Consider the following 13513-nt stretch of genomic DNA (forward strand, 5'->3'; position numbering starts at 1 on the left):
TAATTTTAAAACATCTCATTTGAATATATTTTGATACATTTAACAAAAAAATATTATTTAAACATTTTTAAAACTTTCCTTCGGACCCCCTGCAATTACACCACTGACCACTAGGGGTCCGGCGAAACACTGCACTAGAAGGTAGAGTATGTAGTACGTAGTGTAAGTGTATAGTATGTCATTTGGGACACAACTTTTAGTATTTACTCTCCGAAGCATGTTTTTGGAACAGAAGTAACGTAATGAGTAAATGTACCGCGTGCAGACCAACTAATCAATAATGAGATTCGTTGACAATGATTTTCATTATTGATTATTATAGATTTTATCGATTAGTTGTTGCAGCACTAATGGAAAGAGACCCAAAGACCCTCTCCTAGTCAATGGATTAAAGACATGGCCAGCAACCTGGCCTTGGAAAAGTTGACATACATATGTGGCCATTAAAAATGCGTGTCAAATGAAAAGGGATCATATGATTTCATGTAGTATTACAGGGAATCATACTGTGGGCACAGGAAATACATGACAAGTAGGGGGCAGTCATGTTTCGTTTGAATAAACACGGATGGATCTGTGAACCTCTCTCTACCATTTTGCAACAAGTAGCAGAGCACATTAAACAGCAGATCCCTTTCCATGTCACACCCCTCTTCATCTCCCTCCACTGGCTTCCTGTAGCTGCCCGCATCAAGTTCAAGGCCTTGATGCTCACCTACAAGACCTTGTCAGGAACAGCACCCTTCTACCTCAACTCTCTCCTGAAGGCCTACGTTCCCTCTCGCAATCTGCGATCGATTAGCGACCGACGTTTAGCAGTTCCAACTCAGCGTGGCGCTAGGTCCCTTTCCAAAACCTTCACACTAACTGTTCCTCAGTGGTGGAATGCACTTCCAGTATCAATCCGGACCGCAGAATCTCTCACCATCTTCAAAAAACAACTAAAGACCCACCTCTTCAATGAACACCTAACAAACTCATAATAAAAATTTTTTTTTTTTAAAAATGCACTTACACCTCTACTCTGCACTTTGCTTCTTCTGGAATTCAGTTAATGGATCTCGTATGGTAGCAGTTATTGTATTGTTCTCTGCTTGATATCGCTTTGCTTGTATCTCTCTCATTTGTAAGTCGCTTTGGATAAAAGCGTCTGCTAAGTGAATAAATGTAAATGTAAACAAGGAATGTGTGGTTTGTTAGATTTAAGAAAAAATACGACGTATGGTTTACATAAAAACATTACGATTCTCTTCAAAACTTATGATAAAACTAATTTAAACAAAATTACAAGTATCGCAACTGGACACCCATCTCGTGGGACAAAGTCTTTTCAGTGTTAGCTTTAAATGCTGATTTCTAATATTTTCCACATTGTAATGCTTTGGCTGAAGAAAACAAAGTCTCTGAAGCACATCATAGAATTCTTTGATGGCTGTTATATGTTGGCAAGCATCATTCAATACCAAATTCTAAATTCGAAAAAAGTATGGAGAAGGCTTGGAACGGCTCATGATCCGAAGCATACCACATCAGCTGTAAGACATGGTGGAGGAAGTGTGATGGCATGGGTATGCATGGCTTCCAGTGGCACTGGGTCACTAATGTTTATAGATGATGTGACAGAAGATAGAAGCACGCAGATGAATGCTGAAGTGTATAGGAATATATTGTCTGCATGGATTCAGTCAAATTCAGTGAAGTTTACTGGACTCCACTTTACAGATGGACAATGACCCAAAACATACTGCGAAAGCAACCCGGGAGTTTCCAGACTTCAAGCAGTCATTGCCTGCAAAGGATTCTCAACAAAGTATTAAAAATGAATATTTTATTTATGATTATGTTAATCTGTCCAATTACATTTGAGCCCTTGAAACAAGGGAACTGTGTATAAAAATGGTCATTTAAAAAAGCACTACACTGAGCTGACGCTCAAATCCCGGTCACTAAGGTATAAAGCCAGCATGTTACCGCTGTGCTGTACACGTTATGTACTATAACATGTTAATTTAAACACAGGTTTATAATAAGTTTTGATGAGAAATGTAATATTTTATGTGAACCATTCAACCCCAGACACCTTTTTTTTATTATTATTATTTTTTAATTGTACTGTGTTCAGCTACAATATGTTGTTCCATGCACCAGCTGGTGGTTATTGTGTGAAGCACAACAAATCACTTTAAATTCTAAGAAGCGGGCCTGAAGGGTACCGTGTGATCACGTGAGGAATCATGTGAAACTGTGTGGAAAAAATGCGCATTCTTAAAGGACACATCTGTATGAAGTTAAAGGGAAATTAAAGGATTTTTACAAGTCTCATTTTTACATTATAGGATATTTTTACACTATTGCAACCAAGTGGATCAGACAGCAGGGGATAATTGAACTAACCAGCTCTTAAGTATTGAAGTTGGCAAGTATATCATGCAGATAACTTGTATTCCAGCAGAACAACTGTTGACTTTGGTAAAGCAGTACATGGTAAAATAATACAGTGGCAAGAAAAAGTATGTGAACCTTATGGAATTTCATGGTTTTCTGCATAAATTTGTTATAAAATGTGATCTAATCTTCATCTAAGTCAAGGGTATTGACAAATATAATGTGTCTAAAATAATAACAAAAAAATTCTGATCTTTCATGTCTTTATTGAGAACAACCAAAAAAAACCTCATAGTGCTTGTGGAAAAAGTATGAACCCTTTAGTTAATGACCTCAGAAAAGCTTTTTTTTGCACACCTGGAGTCTTGTTAAGAAAATGAGTTTGGAGGTGTGGACTACAGTTAATTTGACTGATAAAAAACCCTCAAACTTTAGGAGTTTGCTCTGCACAAGAAGCTCACGCTTATGTGAGCCATGCCTCGCCAAAAAGAGCTTTTAGAGGCTCTACAATCAAGAATTGTTGATTTACATAAAGCTGGCAAGGGTCACACAGTGATTTCAAAGACTTTAGAAATTCACCAGTCTACACTTAGCCACACATTTTACAAATGGAGACACTTTGGGACTGTTGCTACTCTACCAAGAATTGGGTGCCCAGTCAAAAAGACACCAAGAGCACATCGAAGACTCATCAATGAGTCATCGACTCATCAATGGTAAAGAAACAACCCCGACTGACAGCCAGTTCCAATGATGCCTTCAAAACTTTGGCAAACGTCTCTATTCATGAGTCTACAATACATAAAACATTGAACAAGCAGGGTATCCATGGCAGGACACCATGAAGGAAGCCACTGCTTACTTAAAAGAACATTTCTGCATGCCTGAAGTTTGCAAAAGAGCACATTGACACTCCACAGCGGTATTGGCAAAATGTTTTGTGGACTGATGAAACTAAGATTGAACTATTTGGAAAAACCACACAGCACTACATCTGGCGTAGAAAGGACATGGCATATCATCATGAAAACATCACCCCAACCGTAAAGTATGGTAGAGGAAACATCATGATTTGGGCCTGCTTTGCTGCTTCAGGGCCTGGCCAGCTTGGAATCATTGAGGGGAAGATGAAATTCCAAGTATACCAGACTATTCTTCAAGATAATGTGAGAATGTCTGTACGTCAGCTGAAACTGTGTAGAAGTCGGGTGATGCAATAGGACAACGACCCAAAACACCGGAGCAAGTCCACAACAGAATGGCTTCAGAAAAACAAAATCCACCTTTTGGAGTGGCCAAGTCAGAGCCCAGACCTCAACCCAATAGAGATGCTATGGAATGACTTGAAGAGAGCCATACACATGAGATGTCCAAAGAATATGACAGCGCTAAAGCAGTTCTGCCAGGAAGAATGGGCTAAAATTCCTGTTGAACGATGTGCAGGTCTGATCCACAGCTACAGGTAGCACCTGGTTGAGGTTATTGCAGCCAATGGGGGTCAACCAATTATTAATTGTAAGGGTTCACTTACTTTTTACACTGCCATTTTGAATGTTGAATGAGTGTGTTCAATAAAGACATGAGGGATCAGAATTTATTTTGTGTATTTATTTTAGGTACATTATAATTGTCAACACCCTTAGATGAATATCAGATCACATTTTATGACCAATTTATGCTGAAAACCATGAAATTCCAAAAGGTTCTTTTATACTTTTGCAATACTTTTTCTTGCCACTGTTCATTGGAAAGCTGTGAACTGTGATGTATGAAAATTTTCATGTATTTTTATTTATTTAGTTATTTTTTGTTCTAGTTTTGTTCCGGTTGTCTTAATGTTTTATAATGTGTTTTTGTTTTAATTTCAAACAAAAGCCAATAAATATACTTTGGAAAAAGAATTGTGAGCCCCCAGATAATAAATCATTGGCTTACTACCAGAGGGTTGTGAGTTTACTGCCACTGACACCAACGTTGCTTCCACAGGATGAAATACTCATTTTAGTGAAAGATTTGGTTATAAAAGTCATTTTGTTATCTTGTAAATAAGATTTGTCAATTGTTTCAATATTATGCTTTCTGTCCCATGTACAAGTTGTCCTAAACCTCACTCAAACTATAATTAATTGGTGTGAGCCATCACTTCAGTTTAATCAAGGTCAAAACAAAACACCAGAAGACACTATGAACATGTGAAAATGAAAACAAACACAAAACAGTACCTATGAGATGAGCAAGCATAACACAGCAACAGAAGACAATCAAAGCAAGACAAAGAGTGCAGTGCAAACTTTGACTACACACACGGTCATTAACGTGAATGAGAATCAGGTGCAGGTGGTCATGTGACAGTGGTGCAGTGGCTGCTGGGAACCGAAGTCCAGAGTTCCTTGAGGCAATCTATGACAGAGCAACGTCTTCAGATGAACAGGGAGGCCAGAGGAATCAGCAGTAGGGGAGGAAGTATGGGGAAACATCTTGCACATCAACGAATAAAAAATTAATCAGCCTGACTGACTGGGGAGGTCAGAGATGGAGTGAGAAATGCTTTGCCGAAGTAACCGTGCAAAACCGAGATCTTTTTGTTATTCTGAGAAGTAAAATTAGACAAATTAGACTGTAGCGGGTCTAGGTAATTAATGGGAGTCTAGGTAATTAATGGGAAATACTGGGACTGCCCACTTGATGGCCAGATACTTCTATACTTCTTCTCGATTGTGCTTTACATGGTCTCCCTTACTATAAGCTTGCATCTGATGTACAGCACGGGGCCCCCCTCCCCCTCTGCCACCTGGGTCAAAACAGCCTCCAGCCCTCTCTCCAATGCATCAGTCTGTAAAACAAAATGGAGAGAAAAGTCAGGAGAATGCAACAGTGGGCCCCCACATACGCTTTTGTGTGAAAGACCACCACTCTGTCCACTGGACTGGATCTGATGCTCCTTTATTTTAGTGAGGTCAGTAAGAGGTTAGTGACGTGCGAAAAAGTACAAAGGTACAAAGCTCTGATAATAGCCAGCCAGCCCCAGGAATTGCCTCACCCCTGAACTGACATATCATTTAGCTTTGTCAATTTAATTTAGAATTTGCATAATATGCAAAACCTGTTTTTGCAAAGTAGTCCTAGGATTTCGGGGCAATCTTCACAAAATTGACGTCAAACTAGTCAGGAGTGTGAATCTCAATAATTATCAAAAATATGTTGACATATAAACAATTTGGCCACCACACATCAATCAATTCTATATTCATCCTAATATATAAACTTATCCAGATATAAAATTGTAACAAACTTTATAGACAGGTAAGGAGGAGGTAGCAACCGGCTGAACATAAACTTTCATTTTAAACAGAACTCATCACAGAAACACAAACGTGCACATGCTCCTTTATCTCCCTCTCTCCCACTGGTTAGCCAAATCACTGCCAGGTGTGCATCCTTACAACCTGGCTTCTCCCTCCTTCTCCTCACACTCCTTCGCCTCCAAAATCAGGCCCCTGGCATGACGCACACCCCCTCCCACCCTTTCGGGAGGGTGGTGCTGCCCTCTCAGTTACATCTTATCTGTCCAGTCCCTTTGCCTTCGAGCAAGAGGAGAGATGAAGAGAAGGAAGCTGGAAGAGCGCTAGAGAGAAGGACAGGAGAGAGAGACAAAAAACACTCCAGTTCCTAGACATACTGTCATTTGGTTCTCAGCCAGCTGGGAAGCAATCCCCTACGATGCCGTGCGATGGCACTGGATGTCCGAGCGGGTGGCTGCGGCTTCTCCCCTTTTCCGGTGGATGGCAGCCGCACCTCTGGCTGCCTAATGGACGGCTTCTGCCGCTCCCCTTTTCAGATGAACGGCAGCCACATTCCTGCTTCCCCGGCGGACATCAGCAGGTGCACCATCTCCTGCCAGATGGCAACTGCTCCTCCCCTTTCAGGCGGATGGCAGCGGTTCCTCTGCATCCCGGCAGACAGCAGTGACTCCTCTGTCCTCCTCGGCAACCTCTCCAGCACCACGGCCTCCACAGTGTTGCGATCCTCCCACAGAGGTGAGGGCTCTCCGACAGCGTGTCCCTCCTTCTTCCCGGCTTTTGGCACCAGTGTAACAAACCTTAAAGAAGGGCAAGGTGGAGGCATGAACTGGCTGAACATAAACTTTAATTTTAAACAGAACACAAACCATTTAGCCTGTGTCCTGGCAGCAAAATGTAGCCTAATGTCACTAATAATTATTCAAATGTTCATCCTTTTAATAAATCTTTTTGGTCTGCCACCATATCAGTGAAACTAATGCTTGCATTCAGAGTATAAGGGGTGTGTGCGCATGTGTGTGTGTGCGCGTGTGTGTGCGTGTGTGTTTAGGAGTACACCTTAGCACTTGTTATTAGTCATTGTCAGACAGTGTTTGATATTAAAATCTCTTTCTCTCTCTCTGTCTGTCTGTCTGTCTGTCTGTCTGTCTGTCTGTGTCTGTCTGTCTGTCTGTGTGTGTCTGTGTGTGTGTTCTTGCCAGTATCAGCCAGAGGAGGATGTCCTGCAGGAGTTTTTAATTTTATTTAAAAGAAAAAATAATTTATACCACACTGTGGTATCGAGTATCGTGTACTTTTGGTGGTATCGGTACTGACTACTAGATTTTTGGTGTCTTGACATCTCTAATACAATAAGGTCAAAAAGTGTTGTTATCATGAAAGTGAGTATGAGCATAATTAGAGTTTTAACTTTAAGTCTGTCATATCAAACTGAAATTATTAACTGTTCAATGATGGAGACTTGAGTGTAAACTATTTTTAGCAATTGCAGTCTTTATACTTCCTTTTTAAGTTTTAATCTTTTACTTACCTGCCTTGAAAGTGTTTTTGGTGTGTGGGGACAGTTTTAAACTGGTTTAAGTCCTATTTTACTGACTGTTCCTAGTTTATTTCTGTGGGTGGTTACAGGTCTGACACTAGCTCTGTGCTCACTGGTGTTCCTCAGGGTTCAGTTTTAGGCCCTTTACTTTTAAATATTTATCTATCTCCACTTGGGCATCTGCTGCGATCGCTCGGCCTCCATTATCACTTTTATGCTGATGATACCCAAATCTACATTCACTCAAAATCTAGTAAAAACATTGATGTTTGTTTTCTTTCTGACTGTATTTCTGAGATAAAAACATGAATGAATAATAATTTTCTGTGCTTGAATAGTGGGAAAACCGAAGTTATGCTTATAGGTTCCCGTCATCAAATTCTCAAAGCTGGTTCACTGTCTCTGTTTGTTGATGGCTCTGTTCTAGAGACTCAAAGTAAAATGAGGAACCTTGAGTAATTTTCGATACCAGCCTTACATTTGATTCTTTTGTTCAGAGCACTGTTAAAGCATCCTTTTTTCACCTCAGAAATATAGCAAGACTGCATCCTATGCTAAACTTCTCTGTGGCTGAAAAGCTGATTAACTCATTTGTTGTCACTCTGCTAGATCACTGTAATGTCGTTTTAGCCAGAATTTCTAAATCCACAATCAACAAACGGCAAAACTCTGTCACCAGGATCCTGATGGGGACCAGGAAATACAATCATATTACTCCTGTTTTGGAGTCCTTGCACTGGCTCACGGTCAGGTTCCGTGTTCATTTTAAGATTATGATGTTGACATACAAAGCATTACATGGCTTGGCTCCTCATTACTTATCTGCTTTATTAATCCCTTACACCCCAAATCGGAGACTGCACTCCTCACAGTGTAATCTGTTAATTATTCCACAAACGTGCTGAAAATCTATGGGTGACGGGGCTTTTTCTGTTTATGCTCCTTCACTTTGGAATGCTCTATGCTCTCTTCACTATGCTCCTTCCACAACTCTTCCTCGTGAACTTAGGGAAGCTCAGACCTTTGGCATTTTTAAAGCTCGACTCAAGACACACTTTTTTTAAACTTGCATTTGACTGATGATTTCTACTTTTTTAATTATTATTATTATTATTATTATTATTATTATTATTATTATTATTAATGTTGTTCTTATTAACTTTTATAATGTTTTATTTTTGTTCAGTGTCTGCTATTATTTCCAGCTGTAACATATTGAAAGACTCTACTACTTATACCCTTGATAATCTTGATATGATCCATGTTTAGTGCTTTGTTGAGTGAATACAAATAAATTATGTATTTTCATGTGTGTGCAGTGTGAGCAGTCTAATTTTCTGCAGGAACATGAGGAGGTGCAGGAGCAGTCACTGCACTATGAGGAAAGGATAACTGAGCTCCACAGTGTCATCGCTGAACTCAATGAGAAGATTGGTCTGCTGCAGTGCACAATCATCAGGTCTGCTATCATTAAAGGAATGCTTCAGCATTTTTCAACCTGCTTTTTATCTACAACACTGGTAGCGTGTTTACAATTACCATTAAAAAAAGGATGAGAAAATAACTTTTAAAAAAAAAGTGCCACATTTTGGGGGCCACAGCATCCATTCAGGGTTATCTGTTGTGAGGAAAAAATTGTTAGTCTTTGAGATGTCCCAGATTAAGATGCTGTCTCCTCCAATGGAAGGAGGATTGTGTGTATTTTAAATGGAATATACTATTAATGAATTCATATTTATGTATTTATATTTATGTAATATTAGTCTCAAATGGCATTCCATAGTTTGAGTCCATTTTCAGCCAAAACCTAAATTTTAGCATGACATACCATGGTGTAGGGAAAGCATTAGCTCAAAGGGAATATTAATTAATTTGAGAAATATAATCAGAATTGACTTACAGCAACTAACCAACTCATTTGTCTAGCAGAAATGTTGGTAAGGGCATGCACTGATTCTGGGCATGCATTGATTCTTTGACCGTAATATCTTATTATGATGACAACACTATTTCCTAGCATGATGATGTAATAGACAAGTTTAGGGACTTGGATAATGAACGATAAATCACAGAACAACTTTGAATATAGACAAGACTTTATTACACTTTTCTAAACTACCACATAGAAAATAATCTAAAACATGTACATAAATACACACATGCATACAGAAATGACAGAAGAACGGAGTTTGCAGTGGAAAAAATGATAGAATGTTAGATTTTATGGCAATGTATGGAATTCATTTAGACCATGACCTGAGTGAACCATCAATATATTAATATCAATTCTTGTGTACAAGGTTCTAAAGTTCTTAGCTTGTACTGTACCAGAATAATGAAAGTTGGGAGGCATCATACTTGCTTTACCTTAGTTAGTGGAAGGAGGGTATCGAGATTTCGACACTGTTTAGAAGGTCTAGTTGAATCTTTGCTTGGAGCGCTGAAGAATTTGATCACTGCTGAAGGCTAGGTTCAGACTAAGACTTCAATGTAGAATTAAACAAAAAATTTTTGGAAAATGGAAGTTACTTAAACTGAGATAAAAAGAAAAGAAACTGAAGATGAAGGATGGCGGGGTGGAAAGGACGAACAAACGAGACTAAAAAAACAAAATTCTGCCGCTGCAGCCCGCTCCAGTTACAGCACAACTTACTCTAGTAAATTCCCCTCTCGCTGACTGCTGGAGCATTCAGCACTCATGAACTGCCCGAAGCACTACGGTGTGCACTTCTGGGTTGTCAGACTGTGTTTACTTGTGACATGTTTCTTTTGCTTTCTGTCCTGTCTCCACCCATGTTATGTTTATTGGTTGTCTCCTAATGTGTCTCCGCTGTTCTGTGTCTCCCTGGTGATTACGTTGGGTATTTAAACCCCTTGTGTTTCATTCTCACGTCATGAAGCATTGTTTTCAGTGCCTTTCCGCCTGTGTCTTAGCAACCATTATTTTTGCTGTTATTTGTTTTTTTGGGGATGTTTTATCCCATTTTTGTCCCTGTGTTTAGCGTTTTTGCCTAGGTTTGCCCTTTTTTCTAATTGCCTGACCCTGTGCTTGTTTTGGAATAAGTTTCTGCTACACATTTTGGATTTGTCTGCCTCTTAATAAAGCTCTTAACTGCATTTGCATCCTGCATCACCCCTGCTTTCATAACAGAATACTTCTCCTATAGTATGGATGCAGCAGGAGACCGAAATGGGTGTCAAATGTTCACGCCTGAGGTCGACAAGGCAGCCTACAATGGCAAGCCTGTCACTAACCCATCACCCGCTTCCTGCAGGTATGCTCCATGTCTGCTCCCCGGCTAATTCAGAAGAAGCCCTTTACTAAAAGAGTGACTGCCTTGCCTTGGCACTATGAGTTCAGTGTGGACATTTTGCTTGGGGGCCCAGGACCGCTGGGGGTAGTGTTTTTGGTGGGGGACTATATCAAGAAATTCCCCTCGCATAAATGTGCGACAGTGTGCACTTCCAGGTTGTCCGACTGTGTCTCCTGATGTCCAAGCCATTTCTCCAATGTTTACGTTTTGTATTTAAACCCTATGTGTTTCATTCTCACGTCACAAATAATTGTGTTCAGTGCCTTGCTGCCTGTGCCTTCCTGAGCCTTTTGTTTGCTGTTCTTTGTTTCTATGGTTTTGCATTTGCATCCTGCATCACCCTTGCTTTTGTAACACTTGCTTAACTCAATGATTTGCTAGGTCATGGTGTTTTAAATCTTTCTGGCTAAACCAGCCCTCTAGGGCTTCCACCCAATCTGAAGTTATCTTTAGGATGACTGATGACTAGTTTGCCTTCCCATTATTTGCTCTTACTTTGTGCTAATTGGGTCCTTATCCTTATAATGAAATTAAGGTGTGAATTATTAAAATATGTAGTACATTAACATTCTGGAAATGTCACTGTGATGAGCTTTAAAGTTGGGCAAGGGGAAGGAAGGCAGAGGCAAGCTTGCAACAACTTGGCTCTCTTTATTTTGCTCCTTTTTTCTTTTTTTGCCCTGACACACATGCCCCCACCGCCTGACTCAGGCCAGGGAGCCACCTGTCCTGCTGCTGATGTGTCTGTAAAATAAAAGGGAGAGAGAATTCAGGAGAATATAGGAGTGGTCTGCCACACAGTGCAGCTTTTATCTGAGTAAATGCTTGTTGGCATGGCTCCATCCACTGGACCAGATCTGGTGCCTCCTTTTGCGGGCTGGTGACGTCCAAATAATTTGGCACAAACCTACGATAATAGCCAGCCAGCCCCAAAAACTGTTTTTCTTGGGTCTTGGGCAGGTTGCAATCGCTGTGGTCTTATCAATTTGGGGATGCACCTGCCCATAACCCAAGTGGAAGACCAGATACCGTACATCCACCCATCCATTCAAGCACTTCTTTGAGTTCGCCGTGAGTCCAGCCCAACTCAGTGATCTTAGAACAGCTCTCAGGTGCTGCATGTGCCGCTGCCAATTATTTCTGTATACTGTGTCATCTAAATAGGCAGTGGCATATGCAGCGTGTGGACAGAACACTGTCCATGAGCCACTGTCACGGGGCCCTAAACAACCCAAAAGGAAAGGTCATAAATTGGCGTAACCCAAACAGAGTGGAAAAGGTAGTTTTTTTCACAAGACATTGAAGTCAAGAGGATCCTGCCAATATGTGAGGCATTGGGTATGCGTAGAATTGAGACACCGCATTGACATTTCTAAAGTCCACCCAAAACCAGACCGACCTGTCAGTCTTTGGAGCCAAAACCACCTTTTTTATGTCAGGCATAGCCTTGAGTTCGTTCCAAGCTAATTTTTTTTGTGTTTTGGCAGCTGATGGGGTGGCTGCGCAACATCACCCCTGGGATTGTTTCAATGTGGTGCTCTATGAGATCAGTGCGAACACATTGGAAAATTCTCTCTATAATTTAGTAATGTCCATAATTTGGGACGATGAGAGGTGGTCTCCATATAGGACCGGCGTGGATTGAAGTACCTTTTTTAGATTCACCTATGGTCCTAGCTCGTCCCTCATGGGAATGACCATTGCCATAAAACCATCTCCCTCCATGGATTTAGGATTTATGGTAAACCTGTCATGCTGCTCCTCTATCCATTCACCTTACTTCATAGTCAACATCCCAGATTCGTCGTCTGACCTCAAAGGGCTCTTCCACTCGGCAAGCTATTTAGAGCTCAACATGGTTAGCAAAACGAGCATTTCATCTCCTGGAACTCTCGTAGCCAAGCACCCTTGTTATACAGCCGGGATTGACATTCTCCTGTGTTATGTGGCTTAAGGTGTGGAGTATTGCTCTCGGGTCAAGAACGTACTGAATTTTGTTTTTACTGTTTGAAGGTCCCTCCTCCCAATTTTACAGGATATATAAAATATATTAGGGCTGCACGTTCATGGCCGAAATGATAATCCCGATTATTTTGATCAATATTGAGATCGCGATTATTTATCATGATTAGTAATTGATTTTAGTGACAACATATTTTTATTGCACTTTCACATTTATTAAGTTTTCTCATGCCACAATATAACATACAAGTAGGGATGAGAACACTTGAGATAGATGCTCGGTATAGATGCATTTTGGAGTTGTAGTTTTTATCCCGATTTTATTCCGAACAGGTCACTCGCGAATAAATATTTATTCACAGTCGCACAAAATACTTTTCAGTATTTTAGTAAATACGAGTGAAATGGTCGCACCGTAGAGCCCTGAGTTTATCTGCAAAGTTTTTTCCCGTTCAGCGTGATGACGTTTAATGTCCCCGACAACCTCTGTAGTGCCATTTAGCGTCATGTTAATGTCATGATTTCCCCTCGCGCAAAGCACTGGAGCTTGAAGCGAAGCTGGCAGCTCAAGGGCTAAAATGCTAACTCTGTGCTAACTCTTGTGGTCGATTTGTGACGGTTTATGCCATTGAAAGAAACCCTGCAACTATGAGCTATACCTGGAGTGGCTCATCGGGAGAATTCCTGGTGTGCTGGCAGATGTACCACACACCCACTTTCTCTCCATACCTCACACACACAGAGAAAAAGCATGTGTTACATTATTGCATGACTGATTACTAAAGTAACTACAGTAATTATATTATATTTGTATTTAAAGCATTGCAAGGTGAGGATGGATGGTAAAAATAAGCCTTACAAGACCAGCCCATTTTGTTCATGGTGGAAGCACTTGGATAAATTAATTGACAGTTCAGTTCTTACTATCCCATTATAGTTATTACTGACATGTTTCAACAAGAATATTAAGATAAATAACAAATGACATACTGAGTACTGTTTTCTGCTACACA

At 40.4% G+C, this 13513-nt stretch overlaps 1 protein-coding gene across 9 annotated transcripts in view; it reads left to right on the forward strand.

Moving 5' to 3' along the window:
* mcc (MCC regulator of WNT signaling pathway) overlaps nt 1-13513 on the forward strand; it is a 156750-nt gene that overhangs the window by 23681 nt on the left and 119556 nt on the right. For 7 of the 9 annotated variants that reach the window (XR_008393735.1, XR_008393734.1, XM_017459944.3 and 4 more), the window contains exon 2: nt 8544-8683. Coding sequence is in view for 7 of the 9 variants with exons in the window: in XM_017459944.3 (XP_017315433.1) it covers nt 8544-8683 (140 nt within the window). In the remaining 2 variants the exon portion in view is untranslated. Of the gene's footprint in view, nt 1-6886; nt 7067-8543; nt 8684-13513 lie in introns of all 9 variants that reach the window. The other 2 variants (XM_053677194.1, XM_053677192.1) reach the window with 2 other exon arrangements.

Source organism: Ictalurus punctatus, chromosome 28 (genome assembly GCF_001660625.3).
Source record: "Ictalurus punctatus breed USDA103 chromosome 28, Coco_2.0, whole genome shotgun sequence".
Taxonomy (NCBI): domain Eukaryota; kingdom Metazoa; phylum Chordata; class Actinopteri; order Siluriformes; family Ictaluridae; genus Ictalurus; species Ictalurus punctatus.